General features: G+C 41.8%; 1 protein-coding gene across 4 annotated transcripts in view; it reads right to left on the bottom strand.

The window, feature by feature from the left end:
• Nucleotides 1–216: 216 nt before the first annotated feature.
• Nucleotides 217–15,332, bottom strand: part of ZBTB38 (zinc finger and BTB domain containing 38) — a 76,724-nt gene continuing 61,608 nt past the window's right edge. For all 4 annotated transcript variants that reach the window (XM_046660992.1, XM_046660982.1, XM_046661001.1 and 1 more), the window contains one exon: nt 217–6,775. In XM_046660992.1, the coding sequence (XP_046516948.1) occupies nt 3,185–6,775 (3,591 nt within the window). In that variant the 3' untranslated portion in view covers nt 217–3,184. The remainder of the gene's footprint in view (nt 6,776–15,332) is intronic.

Raw genomic sequence — 15,332 nt, 5'->3', positions numbered from 1 at the left:
ACTATAAAATGTGGATAACGAGGTCTCCTCCCCAGGGTCATCAGGGAAGGACAGAATGAAACGGGCGACGTAAAGAGTGTTGCCAAATGCCTGGTTCTTGATAAGTGTAATTTGCTTCCTGTGGGTGAACAGAGCAGAATGCTTCCCATACTCTGCGATTTTCATGCTAAGATCAGGCCTATCCAAAGCACTAAATTACCAGAAGACTTCAATCTCTCTTATTCTACTTTTTTTTTAATGTCATATTCCATTTGAGTCCCAAGCATGGAAGTAGGTACTATGGAATGTAAACAAGGAAACAGAAATATATTGAATGAATAATACGTGAAACAATGCTCTGACTCACAGAGATGAAACAGCTGCTTGGCTGCACAGAAGAATTAACATTAAAACATTTAAAAAGAGACTTAACATAGGAATAAGCTATTTTAATCAAGCAAAGACAAATTTATATTCATTATTTCTAAAAATAAAATTAGACTTCTCCAACCCTTGACATCTGCATTTAATAATATCTTCTAACCAAAATACAGATGCTAAAACAGCAAATTACAGTATATCTTGTACAGCATACAGTATGCTCACTGTTTATACACTTACTTTAATTCTAGTTGGTCAGTATGTGGTCAATGCATACTTAAACATCACTCATAATAAAGTTTTCACAATTAACAAAAAATGTGACAAGGCTTAGTCTTAAAACGGCTCTGCTATAAATTGTATAGAATATACAGAATTACAAAGTCAAGTATTTTTTATCAAAATATACACCCCTCCCTGAAACTAACACAAGCTATCAACATTTTAAACGAATAATACAATTATAGAAAATATTTGCAAAATTATTTTTTCATGTATAAATATTCTGCCATATTTACTTTGGTCTAGAATTATCAGCATACAAGTCCACTTAAAAAATATCCACATGTAAGGGCTGGGAGACATCACTACATGTAATAATTTTATATTTGGAGTTACCTCAAATCAAAATGACTAAAATGCACAGTAATTCTCCTTGATTCATAATCCTAATCGAGATAAATTAATAGATCACAGGATTGCTTATTCAATATTCTAATTATCAATTTGAAAAAGATTTTCATAAGCCCTTTGTGACCATCTCTTTAACGAAACCCAAATGAATAGTGCAGGTGTACATATATACAATGTATAAAATAAAGTTGAGTCCGCTTGCATTTTCCCATTTGCCTCTGTTACATAATACTGTATGTGAGTGAAAGTAGAACAGAGATAAATGCAGGTACAATATTGGGCTTACTTAACAGCAAAGTACTACAGTATAAAAAGGTCAGCTCTGATCACGTCCTTTTCCGGGTGTGAAATGCTTTCTTGCCCACCCAAATCCATATTAAGTCTTCTTCATGGAGACATCACAACACTTGGAGAGAGAAACTGGAGTCCTTTGAGCTACTTCTTCATCATGGGAAGCTTGGGTAAACTTGGGTTTCCGTCTCCCAAATCCCGTGAACATGAATGGCTGCAGGTCACCCTGAAACCAGGCTCTGCATTCTGCCCACACTGGTGATCAAAGCGTAGGAATGTCTTCTCTCTCCCTCCTATTCTGGCAGTTTAAAAAGTAAGAATCACGAGATCACGAGTTCCAGCTTCCCAGGAACCTAGTCCACATGATGGAGTATCCTAGAGGGTAATTAGACTTTGAGGGCAATGCCGATGGTGTGGGCCAGCATAAAAGAACATTAAAAAACTTGAGCGGATTTTTAGGTAAGGGGGCTGGATATCTGCAAACACGAAGACAAGGCATTTGGCTTTGTGGATATATTTCTAAGTCATGTAAGTAAGTGATGGAACCTTGTCATTCCACATTCTATCTCCCCATCCTCCCCAAAACAAAGCCACTGTTTGAGGCAAGGAAGATCATCAATTCCTCTTGCCCAATCAAATCATTAATGGTTTGGTGGGGGGGTTCTGTTGTCCTTTTGTTTTATACTAGTATACACTTGTAGGCTGCATAATCTCCAAGAGGGCTAATAATTGTAGGGACTAGGCTTTCTGTCACTTTCAAGTGCCTGGGAATTCATCACTGTATGCGTGCCTTGCGCTAAACTTCCTGGACACTCCTTCTGTGGAACGGGAGGTGTCAGGTTTTACTTGACCCCTGGGACTGGGTACGTCTATCTGGACTAGACCTCCACAGCCATGGCCTTGTGATAGATGGAAGACTGTAGGGCGTTTCAGAAGAATTTGACCCTTCTTCATTTTCTGAAGTGAGGCCACTGCAAAGTAATACACAGCACAGGTAATCACAGGTAAGTTCTGGGAAGGCTCTCCCCCATAGATAAGGCATGACCTATGTTTTCTGTGACTCGAGTAGACCAATTCTAACACAGCTCAGCCATAACTGCAAGAGAACAGCATTCCATCTAAAAGCACACACATGCTCTTAAGTCCTATTCAAAATGCTTTCTACTGATTTGTACATCAGTCCTCATTATTTGCAGATCTATTGCTCATCATTATAATTCTCTACAGGGGACATGGACAGTTAAAAGTTATAGTGATTTATATATGTATTTTACAAGGTTTGTGTGCAGAAAAGTAGTTCTAGGTAATGTATGAACGTCCTACTTAAGTTACTCATTTCACACGTATTTTCAGCTATATTATTACTTCATATGTATCCATTAATTTAAACAATTTTTAATAGTGCAGAAGCTGGATGGGAATAATGACTGTTGTAGCTTGTTCACCTTTTAACATATTTATGAAGATGACATTTTCATGATATCCGACCCTTATTTTCTCCAGTGACTAAAGACAGTTCAGCAGCCGGTTCCTATTAGCACTTACTAGAAAGTTTTAAGTTAGGCTAAAATTAAACTCTTTGTTTTCACTGGCAGAAATACCACAGCTAAGAACTTCATAAGCTTTCACAAGACACTCGGGATACTGGAGGATCAGCTATTTCGTTTTTGTGCACTTTGCATGAAGTTAATGCTAAAACCCAAAGTAGATATTAGGATCCTTTTTCTGGAATTTTCACAAATGAGATTTTCCTTTTTTACACTTCACTCCTTTATGACTATTATGTGAACAAAACTAAACTGAAAAACGAAAACAAAAAAGGAAACGGCTAACTAAAAAAACCCCAAAAAACACAAAGCCACCAACTTAGGTTTTTGAAGATTTTTCCAAGTATTGCCATTCAAAGGACATTTTCAACAATGGTCTGTACGTTATCCTTTTGGTCATTGTCTTCTGAATCAATGAAATGTGGATTTTCCAGGGGATCTGAGTTTTCGAGGCACACGTCTCCTTCTATTTTCTCCCGCTGACTTGGGCTTTTGAATAAGTGTTTCTTCTGGTGCATCCCAAGGGCAGCAGCTGTTTTGCAAATTTTGGGGCACTGGAAGCAGGCGTAGCCCTTCCCGTCGTGCTCCCGAATATGCCTCTGCTCATGATTCCTTTTCGTGGACAGATACAAAAAACTCTGGAAGCAGAACTGACAGTGGTAACGCTTTTCACCAGTGTGGATTCTTTCGTGGATTTTGAGGGTCTCGTTCAACGTGAACGCCTTGTTGCAGTACTGACAGATGAACTCCTTCACGCCCAGGTGGATGCGTTCGTGTTTCTGTAAGTTTCCTTGCATGGAAAAGCGCCGCCCGCAGGTCTTGCACTGGTACGGCTTCTCTCCCGTGTGACACCGCATGTGCATCTTGAGCGTGGAAGGGCTCTGGAACTGCTTGGCGCAGAGCTCGCACGCATAAGGCCTGGCAGTGAGGTGCCGGTGGGGCCTTCCTTGGTTTCCAGCCCCTGAGGCCTTGTCTCCATCACAGAGTTCACACTGCAACTTAGGCATCTCTTTATTTTCTTCTTCCTCAAAGGCCTTCTCCTGAGGAGACTTCCCCACCACGCAGTCCAGTTCTGCTGGGTATTTACACTTATTGCTTGGGCTCCTGTTTCCATGCTCCTTCCTCCAGTTGACTTTCCTCATTTTTCTCAACTGTCTGGATTTCTTTTTGGGTTTGTAGTTGTAGTACGGGCGCCACGGTTTGTCAGTGGAATCCTGGTCACTTGCGTCATCGAACATTTCGCTCATCTCCACGCACTCGGATTGGCAAAGCCCCAGCGGGCTGTCTCTGTTGGTCTCCGGGTCGCTCTCTCGTGGCAGAGTCTCCTCCTGCATTTGATACTTGGGTCTTCTCCCTCTCTTATAGAACAGTTTCGATCCTAGGATATGCCTTTTCACGATGGCTTCATTCCCAATTTTCACTGTTATTTGGCAGAGGGGCGCGACGTTGCTATTTGTGGAGGTTCCAGGTAGAGCAGGCTTCGCAATGTAGGTTTCAATTTTACTGGTTTCTTTAACGATGTTTGTGGTTTTGCTCAACGACCCTCCAGGGTCAGCAGTGTATTTTGACTCCTCTGGTAGTTCTCCCCTGATACATGGTATAGTTTTCTTTTTCTCCTTAATGCTTTTGGGTCTGCTGGCGACTCTACTCCCTTTGTCTGGCTCAGGTTTGCCGTCATCTCTCAGGGACTGGCTGACAGCCGGTTCTGAAGGGGCTCTGTGGTTGCTGCTGGTCATGGCAGCAACAGTATTGCTGTGCATTATCACCGAGGAAAACTGGCTACTGTGCACAATGACCGACGGTGCTGAGCCACTGTAGCTAATCACAGAGGCGGAGTTCTCACTGCCATTACTCACAGACAACACGGGAGCTTCTCCGGCAGGGACGGCAGAACTGAGAGCATTTTCGGTGGAAGAAACTGACACCTCAGTTGAATAAAAGTTATTGTCAACATCAACTTTCAGTGGCTCCTGTCCCCATTTGGTACCCTCTGCATTTTGCACACTGGCAGAAGTGGGTATGTTCTGACATGCAGGTGTTTCCAATGGGATGGGTGGACTCTTGGTCAAGGTGTTTACACTGTCTTGGAAATTCAGCGAAGGTAATTCAGAGCTGTGTGGATTCTGAATGACATAGGGACCAGGTGCAGACTCACTGATCTGACTGTTCTCTCGAGCATTTTCATAGGAAGAGTTCCGGTAGCTCTTATAAGGAGCCCTCTTGCATTTCATAGGCAGGAGTCTATAAAGTTTATATGGATAGACACTAGGCTTCAGGCCCCCATTGGCCGTTTTTTTACTAATGGACAGTCTATGATCTATGGCATGGAAAGACTTCTGATGGTTTTTGAGTATATAGTAGGTCATGAAGGTTTCAAGGCAGAAAATACACTGATAGCGCCTTTCTCCCGTGTGCCAAATTTCATGTCTTGTCCTGTACTCAGCCAACGCAAACACTTTGTTGCAGTAATGGCAAGGATATGTTCTTCTCCATGAGTGAACATTTGCATGTCTCCGGAGGCTGGATAAAGTCACGTAACTACGTTTGCATACAACACAACTGTAGAGCATCTGCCCGTTAACAAATTTAACCATGTGGTCCGTTTCCGGCAAGGTACTTCCGGAACTGGAAAATTCACCAATCCTATTTTCAGATAATAAAGGTTCTGGACTTGTGAACGAACCTCCGTTTTGTCCAATGGTAGGATAGTTTTCTAAAAAGCGTTGATTTCCTCCCGGGACGGGCATGTGGCTTGCCCTCATGCAGATCTGCTCGTGCCGGTCCAACCTGTTCAGGGTGCTGAACTGCTTGTTGCAGTGCTTGCACACTAACGGCTCCTGCGTTGGCTTGTGCAGCTGCATGTGGGCACTGAGCAGAGTGCTGCTGTCAAAGGATTTGGAACAACAGCTACAATTGTAAACGAGGGGTGGAACCTCCGCTGTCGGCGGCCCGGGGACGTCCGAGGATTTATTTTCATCTTCCCTGGAAGGACGGACATCGCCTTCGTTGTGGGGAGATTTTGAATGAGAAAGAACTGCAGCTGGCTGTGGACTTCTTTCCTGGTTAACCTCTGAGTTGGTTACTACTGGAGGAGGCGGTATATTTTCTGCAGCTGGATCAGAATCCTGGGGCAGGGAGAGCGTCTTTGGCTTGCGGCATGTTTTCGGCTTTGCTGTCAGAGCTTCACAATTTTCTTTACCTGTTTTGCCAGGTGAGTTGCTATCACGTTCACGTACAGGCTGACTTCTGTAAGCCTCGGCCACGGAAGAAACAGCATATGAGTGCTCGGCCAGGGTCCGGACGGGCTCCGCCTCGTGGCAGACATCAGTCCTCTCCAGGCAAAGGCTAGAGGTCCTCATGGAGTCAGAGACCTTTTTGAAACTTGCCCTCAAGTCCAGTGGAGAAAACATGTTATTACTATTTTCCGTTTCAATGATGGAAAATGCATTTGTGATCCTCGGCCCATTAGTGATGGCTGGTTCTTCATGCCTTTTTTCATTTTTTTCCTCTTTAACCACTCCTTTCTCAGTAATGCAGAAGACGTAGGGACCTGGGGAATTTGAGAAGTTGCGATCGGTAAGATCTTCCAAGAAGGATATTCCCAGCTTTTTCCCTGCAGCTGCAAGGTCAGTGACTGTTTCCTGTCTCTTGACGACGACTGTGGAGCTGTAGATATAATTAAGGATTTCTGTAAACACTTCAGCTTTGAGATCATCCAGCTCCAGGACGTGGCTGGAAATACAGATTGTGTGGCTCCAAAAGATATTTTTGAAATAAAGGCTGGAAGCAGCCAGGACATTGCTGTGGGCTTTAAATTTGGTGTCTTCCACAATGATAGTGACATCACATAAAATGCCCCGAATGCGCTGCTCATTTAAGATGGAGAGCACTGTGTCACTGTGAAAGTCATCCTTGAGGTCCCTAGAAAGGGACATGACTGTCATCTGAAACAAGAGGAGAGAAATGGTCAGAGACTCTTCCACAAGTAGCTTCTATATTTCTAGACTATTTTCAACATCTTTGAAAAACTTTTGTTTTGTATGAAAATGCAGGTTTTTATTTCATTCTATTTTGCTTCCAAGACTTGGAGTCAACATTAGAAGCTAAATCTTTATCTCGCCCCAGCCTGTTTCTCATACCATTGCCAACAGTTGTTATAGTTGGAAATCCTCCCAGAACTCTTTCTCCTTCTTCCTTCAAAGTTGTAGCTATATATACATGTCCGAATTTGGGCGGAGGAGGTCCCCCCCAATGTTAAGGGTCTCATCATGACTCAAGGCCACCGCACTGAACCCCCCGAGTTGGGCAGAGCCACGGTCCTGCCACAAACCTCCAATCCATTTTCAAAGAAAGCCCTAATGACCTGACCCAAACATAATTCATGAAGCACGAAAGTGATTTTAAAAAAAGTTTTTCCTTAAGGAAGCAATACTTGTGTGTAAAGGTCCTGCCCGCTCAGAGAAGAAGCAAGAACTGGAGGAGCCATTCCTCTTTCGTGGCTCAGAGGCGTCTCTCTGTGGAAAGCCTCAGCCTGCATGACCGAGTCTGACCACCAGGGGCACCCTGCCTCTGTGCTACCAGCCCTTGGGGGGACCCATCCCATTCCTTTTCTGAGTTCTCTTCCACTACAGCCAAAGCAGACTAGGGTTTTCAAAAGAACCCTGTGAGGTACTGAAGGCAAACCAAAAGGAAACAAAACACGACACCAGGAAAGTATGCTTCTGAGTTTACAATACTGAGTCTAGCCACAGGTTCCTAAATTATCACAATTTAAAGGCACAGTGGTCCTTATTCTGGTCTGAGGATCTTATCTCTGTTCTTCCTGGAGCCTCGTTCTTGTTATTCTCTATCTATGTTCTATACCACGAGCCTGGGATGGCCAGAGCCTACCAACCAACATTCTAGTGAGTGACGGTCAAGAGCAGAAGCTTCCATACTTACCCAGAGTAAGAAACACACGGTACACATTGACCTAAGACAGCAGTGAAGTAAAACTTAACCTCACGATGTGTGTGCAATGCATTCTGTTCTGTTCCATTATCTTTCATTTAAAAAATGTTAACAGCAACTTACTAATTTCACTACACACTAATAGATCACTCCTGCAGTTAAAATAAAACAACCCTCTGCAGAAGGACCTACTAACCAGCTATTCATCCAGGCTCTATCCTTATCAGGTGACATCCAGAAAGCCATATAGCTGGATGCTCGCTCTTTAACTCCCGGAGGCAATGCCTTCCTAGCACATTTATTCATTTGGAAAGACCAGACGGCCACAGAAAGAATATCTTTGTACCTTTTCATAAAGCTTTTATAAGCTGTACCCACTATTTTATTTAGTGTTCACACAAGGATCCATTTGCTAAATTCTTTTATTTCATTCAGCCATTGGAAAAAGTGCATTTCCACTGACAAATTCTTCAGATAATGAGAACAATACGCTCACCCTGTTTCTCTTTTAGTTCTTGAGATAAGGAAGCTTAGAACTCACTTTTACCATCACCTGTCGCAGCCATTGTCAGCCTGGGTTTCTGGGGTGACTATTGTCTCACTTTCTTTATTTGACATTAGTTCTTCTACTCTTGTTTACCCTGCCTTTAATTATAATCTTCCATGAATCTTTTCTGGAAGTGTGGGGGATTAAATCTATAAATAAAAATGGAATTAAATGAAATGGGATCTTTACGGCTTCTGTGTGTCCCCAAAGGGAGAAAGGGTCACCCCTGAACACATCACAGCAGTCTGTCCCTCACTGGTTATAGATCAATGACAGACTTTGCTGATGTCCCCTTTGCCTTCCTTGAGGTCTCTCTGGTCTGGGCCCCTGTAGAATCTCCTTTCTCCCCTGACTCATATATGATTCTCTCGTTTGGCTTTGCTGAAGCCCATACATTATTTCAATTCTTTATCTGGCCTGACTGGATAGTCTCAGATTTGGCAAAATACATGCTGTATGATTAAAACAACGGCTTCCATCTTGGTTTAATTCTATGCTGACATCATCTATGTTGTCCTTCCACCTCAAAACCACTGCTTCTTCCAAAACACTCAGTTCACGGCTCACTGAACCTCCCACAGGCTCTGCTTGCGTTTGGGGAATACAGTACCTAACATCAAGCTAACAAGTACTCTAGGGTCTCAGGTTATGAGCCCCACTCTCTTCTGCGGGATTCTCTGAATCTTCTCTTAGATTATTCAGTCAGGACAGTTAGTAAAAGGCCAACTGTTAACATTTAATAATATCTTAGCCATACTTACAGTTAGAATAACATATATAATAGGAACTATCATTATATGTCATTAAAACATCCTCATAACTGTGGAAAATCCAAGTATGATATCTTTCAGGGGAAGAGCTACAATTGTGCGGCAGAAATCCTTTTAAAATGATAGTTACTAACCAGCACCTTGATTTGCCTTTTTGGCACACACAAAGAAACTTCATTCTTGTATCAATTTTATCCAGCAAATATGTTAATGCCTCCCAGGGTCAGAGACAGTGCTCGGAGCTGGAGATAGTGAGGAGACTAAGGCATCTCTGCCCTCAAGGAGCTCCAAGTCTAGGCGAACAGAGAGAACAGCCAACTAGTAGCTGGAATCCATGACGGGAGGCCTGATATAAAGGTAGGCACAAAGAGGTAGAAGATGGCGCGAAAACTGCTTGTTTACAGGCGCCCTGCAAAGCTCGGCATCAATGAATAAATGGAACAGCGGTGTGGGAAGGGCATTCTAAGCAGAAGGAACACCATGGGCAAAACAAAAAACGGTCAGAGGGTCTCGTGTACTCAGGGACCAACAAGCCGGTCTGTGTGACGGTAGGAGAGGGCGTGCCCTGCCCTGTCCCCAGTGTCCTCCGCAGTGTGGCATACAGCAGGCCTCAGCACCTAACCATTGAATGACATGGGCTAGGAAAGGAAGGCCAGACCAAAAGGTAAAGGTTCTAAAGGACTCTCCACAGTACATTTTTCTGCAGGTACGAGGGAACCACCGAAAGGCATGATCTGATTTGAGTTGAAAGAAAAATCGCTCATGCTGCAGTGCGCTGAGAGGATCAGAGGAGGGCTGCGGGCTGCGGGCTGTAGGAGAGCAGCTGGTTAGGCCATCCCTGCGGTGCGGGTGGGAAGTAGCCTACCCACCCAGACAGAGTGAGAGCCTGGAGGGGGCAGATGGCCCCACCCCCAGTTAAGAAAGTGGGAGGGCAGGATGGTATGTGAACTCAAAATTTATTTTAATTCCCTCGACCAATATGAACTGAACAACTGCTAAGGACGAGGCATCAGGCTAAACGTTATAGGAAGACAAGAGTCCACTCCCCCTCTGCACAGTGCTCACCGCACGCCTACTATATGCTTTGGGACAGTAGCTCCCAAACCTGGCTCTGCATCGAAGTCACTGGGGAAACAGTTTCGAGATCCTCCCTCCCCCTGTCCTGCAGAGAGTGCAGTTCAGAACAGCTAGGGTGAGATCCTGGAATCCATATGTATTCTACACTTCTATTTATTTAGTGAATAAAGAATACATTCATACGGTACCAAATTCAAAAGATGTAACAAGTAAATATTGAAAAGTCTCCTTCCCACCTTGTTGCCTGCCTGGCAAGAAGGACTGGCGCCTAGTAGCTGTGTCCCCTCATCACAATTACTTACACACACACACTGCCTGTCCTAGCACTTACCACCAAGTGGCTTCTCTCAGTAACGCGACCAGCCTGGCTCCTTTAACCAGTTTTATCTGTGTGACTGATATGAACACTAAGTAAAACAACATCGGATCCACAGATCTTATCAGACACACTTTAGGGGTATCCCCCAACTAAAATTAAGACATAAACGAGCTCATGTGTGGGGCCAGTCATTGTCACCAAAAATAGCATTTTTTGACTTAAAAAAGTTAAAGTGACCTCCTCGCTATTTTTCTTCATAGAGAGTAACTTGAAACAGAAGCCTTCGGAGCTCCTGCCGACGGAGAGCCCACAGGAGACTTCAGAAAAAGAAATATAAGTTGGAAGGAAGATGAGATTTAATTTACAAGTAACTTTCTAAAATGTTTTCTAAAAAGCATGTTTCATGAAATAAATTCGCTACTCTCAAAAGTATTACTAAGATGGAACAGATAAGCATGGAAAAGGCTAACAGAAATGTGATAGAGGCAAAAATTTTGGTGAGCCAATATTTTTTATAATTTCTAATTAGATAACTGTGGTCATCCGATTTATGTTACCATTTTCCTGAGTTTGTTTTTAGCTGTAATAGTTTTTAACAAATACCTTCTAAATACATAAATACATATATGTATATATCTACATGTATATACAAATAAATGTATGACTATATAAATATGTGAACATATGCTATATGTAAATATTTTTTATAAGCACATAAAAATAGAGTAAACATACAATGCAGCATTCAAAACAGGACCCTTGAGAAAGGGGGTGCAACTAATAACCGTGCTAGGGAGACAGGTATACATTGGGGCTGCACCCTGGGAAATGAGGATGATGGTCATCCTGTATTTATATACATAAATATGTAAACAAAATATAAGCCTCTATGTAAATTAAATATAAAATTCTGTATTATAGTTACAAGGACATACGTGTATATTTAATAAAGTATACTTTATAAGCATGTAAAATGCTTTTAAGAATTTTATAAATATATGATAAACACACTTTATATTTATACTTTATATAAATGTCATTGGAAAATTCTAGTTAATTAGCATATTTAGAATCTTCCACTGCTTTTGTCTCCTGCCATACTCCAACCTTATATAATACATACACATACATATAATGCAAAGATGGGCATGTAAATAAGATACTTCTGGTGATTAAAATGACTTTTCTTCACTTGTTTTTATTTTTTTATTATTATTTTTTTTGTGTGAGGAAGATTGGCGCTGAGCTAACATCTATCGTCAATCTTCTTTTTGCTTGAGGAAGATTGTCACTGAGCTAACATCTGTGCCAATCTTCCTCTATTTTATGTGGGATGCCGCCACAGTGTGGCTTGACCAGTGGTACTAGGTCCGCACCTGGGATCTGAACCTGTGAACCCCAGGCTGCCAAAGCACAATGTGCAAACTTAACCACTATGCCACCAGGCTGGCCCCAACTTCACTTGCTTTTAGGATTAACTAGCTTTAAAAAAAATAAAATAAATCTATGCTCCTGGTAAAATATTCAAACAGTACAGAAGGGCATTAAGGTACAAAGGAGAAGGCCCCTTTTCCATCTTAGCCTCCTCAACCCCACCATCAACCCACCCAGCACACACACACTTCCTACCCAGGGGTGCCTTTTCTCATAATTCGGAAGATTTCTACATTCTATCTGTATAAAGCTGTAGGAGAAAGACTGTATTTTCCTTCTTGAAGTTCTTCTGTCCCGGCCCCAGCCCCCCTGCCTGGCAGTTCCTTACACTTCCTCATCTCAGGTGACACCCTATGCGGGCAGCCTTCCTCCTCCAGAATTTTGAGTTTGGGGCTCCTGCCTTTATCATAACGTGTCGTGTTATGCATTTGTTCACATCTACCTTGCCTCATTTGCTTCTCGAGTGCAGGACAGTCTAATCTTTGTGCCCTCTGCACCTGCAGGTACAATGTATTGCTGATGATCCTGACAGGGAGCAGAGAGGAACTGGCTCCTTGGACCCCGAGTGGCAAATGGCTTAAATTATATATTGTGCTTAGAGAGGTTCCTGATTTAAAGCTTTAAAAATTAGACCTAGATGAACCCAAATTCTACTCTACGGAGAGCGAAATTACTAGGAAAATAAAATTGATTCCTGGGGCCGGCCCTGTGGCCAAGTGGTTAAGTTTGCATGCTCCACTTTGGCAGCCCAGGGTTTCGCTGGTTCTGATCCTGGGCATGGACATGGTACCACTCATCAGGCCATGCTGAGGTGGCATCCCACATGGCAGAACTAGAAGGACCTGCAACTAGAATATACAGCTATGTACTGGGGGGCTTTGGGAAGAAGAAGAAGAGGAAAAGAAAAAAAAGATTGGCAACATAGGCTCAGGTGCCAATCTTTAAAAAAAAAAATTGATTCCTGTCTACTTTTTTCCTAGTTTCCTTCCAATATGGCAGTTCTCAAAGTGTTTCATGGAACTCCGGGTCTCCCAAGACCCTTTCAGCAGGTTTGTGGGGTCAAAACTTTTTTCAAAATAATGCTAAGATGTCATTTGCCTTTTTGTTTTTGTTTTTTTTTTTTACTATGCTGACATGTATTAACGGTGCAAAAAGCAATGACGGGTGAAACGGCTGGCACCTTAGCGGGCATCAAGCCAGTAACACTCAGATCAAGGAGTAAAAATGTTTAATTTTCTTAAATCTTGACTCTTGAATCTCTATCTTTCTATTCTTCTGTGTGATAAAATGGGAGGTAAACATAGAACGATTCCAGCGCCTACTGAAAACCACGACTGGCTGCCTTGAGGAAGAGCACTTGGGTGGTTCTTTGAATCATGAGCTGAACTCACCAAATTGTTCATGGAACACCATTTTTACTTGAAAGAATGACTGATAGACAAACTATGGTTATTCAGGTGTGGGTATTTGGGTGAATGCTTTCTTACAAATGAACTAAGTGAGTTTGTCATTTCAAGAAAGTAGCCTTTTTGTTGCCAGTAATAATATTCAATTTTCAAGGGAAAATTAGAATTTTGGAAAATTTGTATCCACCACCATAAGCTCAACACTTCTCAATATGTACATAATGATTTTTCTAATGAGGTTGGTGGTGATACTAAGGAGTGTGATTTTTGGATACTGTGTAACAAATCTGAAAGATATACAAAGCTCAGTGAACCAATATTTTCCCAATGACCAATGCATATTATAAAAAAATCATGCATGGGCTAAAAGGTGTAAGAGAGACTAATGGATTTAAATGTAACAGAATACAGGGGCTGGCCCGGTGGAGTAGCAGTTAAGTTTGTGTGCTTCACTTTGGTGGCCCAGAGTTCGCCAGTTCGGATCCCAGGCGCGGACCTAGCACTGCTTATCAAGGCATGCTGTGGCAGGCGTCTCATATATAAAGTAGAGGAAGATGGGCACAGAGTAAGCTCAGGGCTAACGTTCCTCAGCAAAAAAGAGGATTAGTGGCAGATGTTAGCTCAGGGCTAATCTTCCTCAGATAAATAAATAAATAATAAGGAAAGCTCTTCCAGTAATATATATACAAAATGAATGTAACAGAGTATGGAAAGTTCATTGATACAGTTTTAGATTTCATGTTGCAACTAATCTTTAAGAAATAACCACTTGTCAAGTTTTGGTGTAGTATCAAAGAATATTGACAATTAATTGAAAAAGCTATTAAAAATATGTCTCCCTTTTCCAACTGCCTATTTGTGTGAGGCTGGATTTTCTTTATACACTTCAGTTAAAACAACATATTGCAATTGAATGCAGAAGGAGATATGAAAATCCAGCTTTTAAGCCAGATATTAAAGATATTTGCAAAAACGTAAAACAATACCACTCTTCTCACTATATTTTCTACTTTAGAACATAATTTTTAAATAAAATGTTATTTTATTATACAACTGGGTTTATCAGTCATTTTTCATGAGTTAACAGTTTTTTAAATTCTCATTTTTAATTTTGAATATGGTAAATATTGACAGACATAACTCAGATAAACAAAAGCTCTTTGGGTCCAAAATGATTGACAAGAGATTAAGGGGGTGCTCTTTGGACCAAGAAGTTTGAGAACTGCTGCTCTAACCTATAAGAAAATATTCAAAATTATTTTTAAAGAAATTATTTTAAAATTATTCCACTCAATAAAATAAGTCATATATAGGCCTAAAAGAACTGAAGTCAGAGTGAATGAAAGCGTGGTAAAACGCAAAGCAGAAATCCCCAGGAGACATTAGGAGCGCAGGAGAGAGGGAAATACAGAGACACACCCAGTTAGAGACCTGTACTCTACAGCCGTCTTTAATTTTCCAAGCTGGAAGTGATTGCTGTCTCATGTTTGAGCATGGCTGAAAAACCAGGTGGGCCCACAGACCCTCCACGTTTGACTCAGGTGAAATTTGTTCCTTGATTTGCAGGGCTGCCGTCCACATCCTGTTGTATGTCTATCACTGCTTGCATCCTTGCCTTCCTCATCTCAAAGGTTAGCTTGGTCACGGTATTCTCTTTGCCCAGATAATTCTCTCCATTCATCTACTAAATTAGCCCCCTCCCCATCATATCCTGGAATCTGCTTTTAGGCACTGGTTCACTCATTCTGGGATGGAACTTGAAAAAAGGGAAACGATTCTTGGCAATGATCTGACCAACTAATTCCCAGTATTTCCAGCTTATTTAAATCTCCCCTCCTCTGATTAGTCAAGGCAACTTTACCGCAATACACAGAAGTCCAAAAATTTAAAATGATAGCTGCCATATAAACTTTTAACTCTCACAATGCAAAAAAATACTCTTGAAAAATCTCTTAAAGTTGTTAACCAACACATCTATTACGTAGAACTTTATAGGGC

This window comes from Equus quagga, chromosome 1 (assembly GCF_021613505.1).
Source record: "Equus quagga isolate Etosha38 chromosome 1, UCLA_HA_Equagga_1.0, whole genome shotgun sequence".
NCBI lineage: Eukaryota > Metazoa > Chordata > Mammalia > Perissodactyla > Equidae > Equus > Equus quagga.
Note: the sequence above shows the minus strand (reverse complement) of the source record. Positions and strands in the feature narration are given on the sequence as shown.